General features: G+C 69.9%; 1 protein-coding gene across 1 annotated transcript in view; it reads left to right on the forward strand.

Annotated features, from left to right (window-relative positions):
* Positions 1 to 1,050: 1,050 nt before the first annotated feature.
* EMIHUDRAFT_458978 (hypothetical protein) overlaps positions 1,051 to 2,078 on the forward strand; it is a gene marked incomplete at both ends in the record, with an annotated part of 3,372 nt that continues 2,344 nt past the window's right edge. The window contains 3 exons of the mRNA XM_005769892.1: positions 1,051 to 1,248; positions 1,402 to 1,464; positions 1,670 to 1,780. Coding sequence (XP_005769949.1) covers positions 1,051 to 1,248; positions 1,402 to 1,464; positions 1,670 to 1,780 — 372 coding nt within the window. The remainder of the gene's footprint in view (positions 1,249 to 1,401; positions 1,465 to 1,669; positions 1,781 to 2,078) is intronic.

The raw sequence follows: 2,078 nt of genomic DNA on the forward strand, positions 1-2,078 counted from the left end.
CGGCAAGCATGTCTTCTTCGGCCTCTTCGCCATCGCCGAGGAAGTGGCGCTCTTCTACGCGCACTCGATGGCAGCCACCCGACAGAAGCTCGGTGGCCTCCCGCCTAAAGGCCGGGAGCGCACAGCCCCTTCGAACGGTGGCAGAGCCAGCAGCGCAAGCAGCGCGGCGCTCAAGCGGAGTCGGAGACGGAGGAGGAGGAGGAGGTGACGGAGGAGGAGGAGGAGGAGTCGGAGGCGGAGGAGGAGGAGGCGGCTGGGCCAGCCGCGGCTTCCGCTGCACAGGCGGCGCCATCGGCTGGCTCGCGGCTCCAGCGCAGCTCGCAGCGCAAGCGGCCCGCGGAGGCATGCTCGACGGATGCAGAGGTCGCCGAGCTGGGGCTGGCGCTGGCGCGCTCGGAGAATCAGATGCCGCCGGACGAGCGCGAGCAGCGGGCGACGAGGCGGCGGCGGCGGCGGCTTGAGCGGGAGGAGGATGCGGAGCAGGCGGCGGCGGCGGAGGAGGAGGCGGAGGAGGCTGGTGGCACGGCCGAGCCAGATTCGCCGCAGCTGGCGCACCTGCCGCCAGTGCCACCGCCGCCACCGCCGCCGCAGCTCGCGCCGTGGCTAGAGGCGGGCGCGCGCTGCTCGATCTGCTTGGAGGGCAGCGACGTCGACGACGAGCGCTTGCTGACGAGGGCTCTCTTTTGCGACCCCTTTGCGGACGACGGCTGGGGCTACAGCCTGTGCTGCCACAACATCTTCCACTACACGTGCCTCCTCGCTCAGACCAAGCCGCGGCAGGCGGACTACGTCACGCGCCAAGGGCAATGCGACATCGCCACGGATTGCCCCAGCTGCCGCAGCGAGATTTATGGCACCCGGCGGCGCTTGCTCAATCGCGGCCCGCGGGGCGGCGAGCCGCCTCGGCGCAACGAGTCGCTGCGAGCGCAGAGGGCCAGAAAGGGATTCTAGGTGAGCGTGTGCTGCTCCGGGTGCCGCCTCAGCGCTGAGTTATTGTGTGTATATTGGAGAGGTGCCTGCCTGGCCGCTGAGAAGAGCCCTGCCTCCAACATGGAGCACGTGGAGCGCTTTGCTAAAACCCTCACTCTGGGGCGCCGGATGCAGGACGCCTCACCCTCAGCCGAGCCCTCACGGCGCAGCTACATATTGCTGGGCGAGCGCGTGCTGATCCCGGCCACTCTCAAGAACAGCACGACTGGCTACAAGAACGTGAACTACGATCGCGGCAATAATAAGTTCAAGGCGCAGGTGCGGATTTTACACGGAGCCGAAAATTCTTATTTCGGGCTCACCCCGAACGAAGTGCGTGGGCGCGGCGAGGTGAGCACGCCTCGCCGGGCCCGGCGGCACCTCCATTTCTGCCGCTTCAAGCCCGTCGCCCCGTCGCGAGCCATCGGCTAGCGCCTCGCGATGGACGCCTCCGTCCTCGACCAGTTCCGGCAGGCGGTGCTGCTGTCGTTTGACGTTCAGGCGCTCCACACCGCCACCGCCATGCGCCGCCGAGTGCCCCCGCCCGCCGCCACGCCGCCGCTCGCCCGGTCGGCGGGTTTTGCAACCGCCTCTCTGTCGCCTCCCGGCTGCCGTCCCGGCTCCTCGTCTCGCCTCTCTCCCACTCCCTCCCGGCTCCGCCGCTCTCGAGCGCCGTCCTCAGCGCCTCCCGCTGTGACAGGCGGACGCACAGCTGCGCAGCCAGGCGAACGCGTCGCTCGAGGCGCTCAAGGGGTCGGAGGAGGTGTGGTCCTTCTGCCTCGCCGCCTTCACCGCCTCTGGCGAGGACCGAGTCCAGTTTTGGTGCGATCGCCTCCCTCGTTCTGTCAGCGCCTCCCTCCCTGCCTCGGCTGCCCTGGCTGCCGTCTCCCTCCCTCCCCGCCGCCCCGTCCTCCCTCCCCGCCGCTCCCTCCCCGCTCCTTCCCTCCCTCCCCGCCGCTCCGCCCCGACTGCCTCGCCGCTGCCTCCTCCCCTCGCTCCTCGCACAGCCCTTCGCTGCTGCCTCCTCCCGCACCGCACCGCCTCTCCTCCCCTCCAACGCCTCTGCTCTCCACCCACTCCCACCTCTCTCCCACTACGGCGCGGCACTT

The sequence above is a fragment of the Emiliania huxleyi genome, assembly GCF_000372725.1.
Source record: "Emiliania huxleyi CCMP1516 unplaced genomic scaffold EMIHUscaffold_408, whole genome shotgun sequence".
Classification (NCBI taxonomy): Eukaryota; Haptophyta; order Isochrysidales; family Noelaerhabdaceae; genus Emiliania; species Emiliania huxleyi.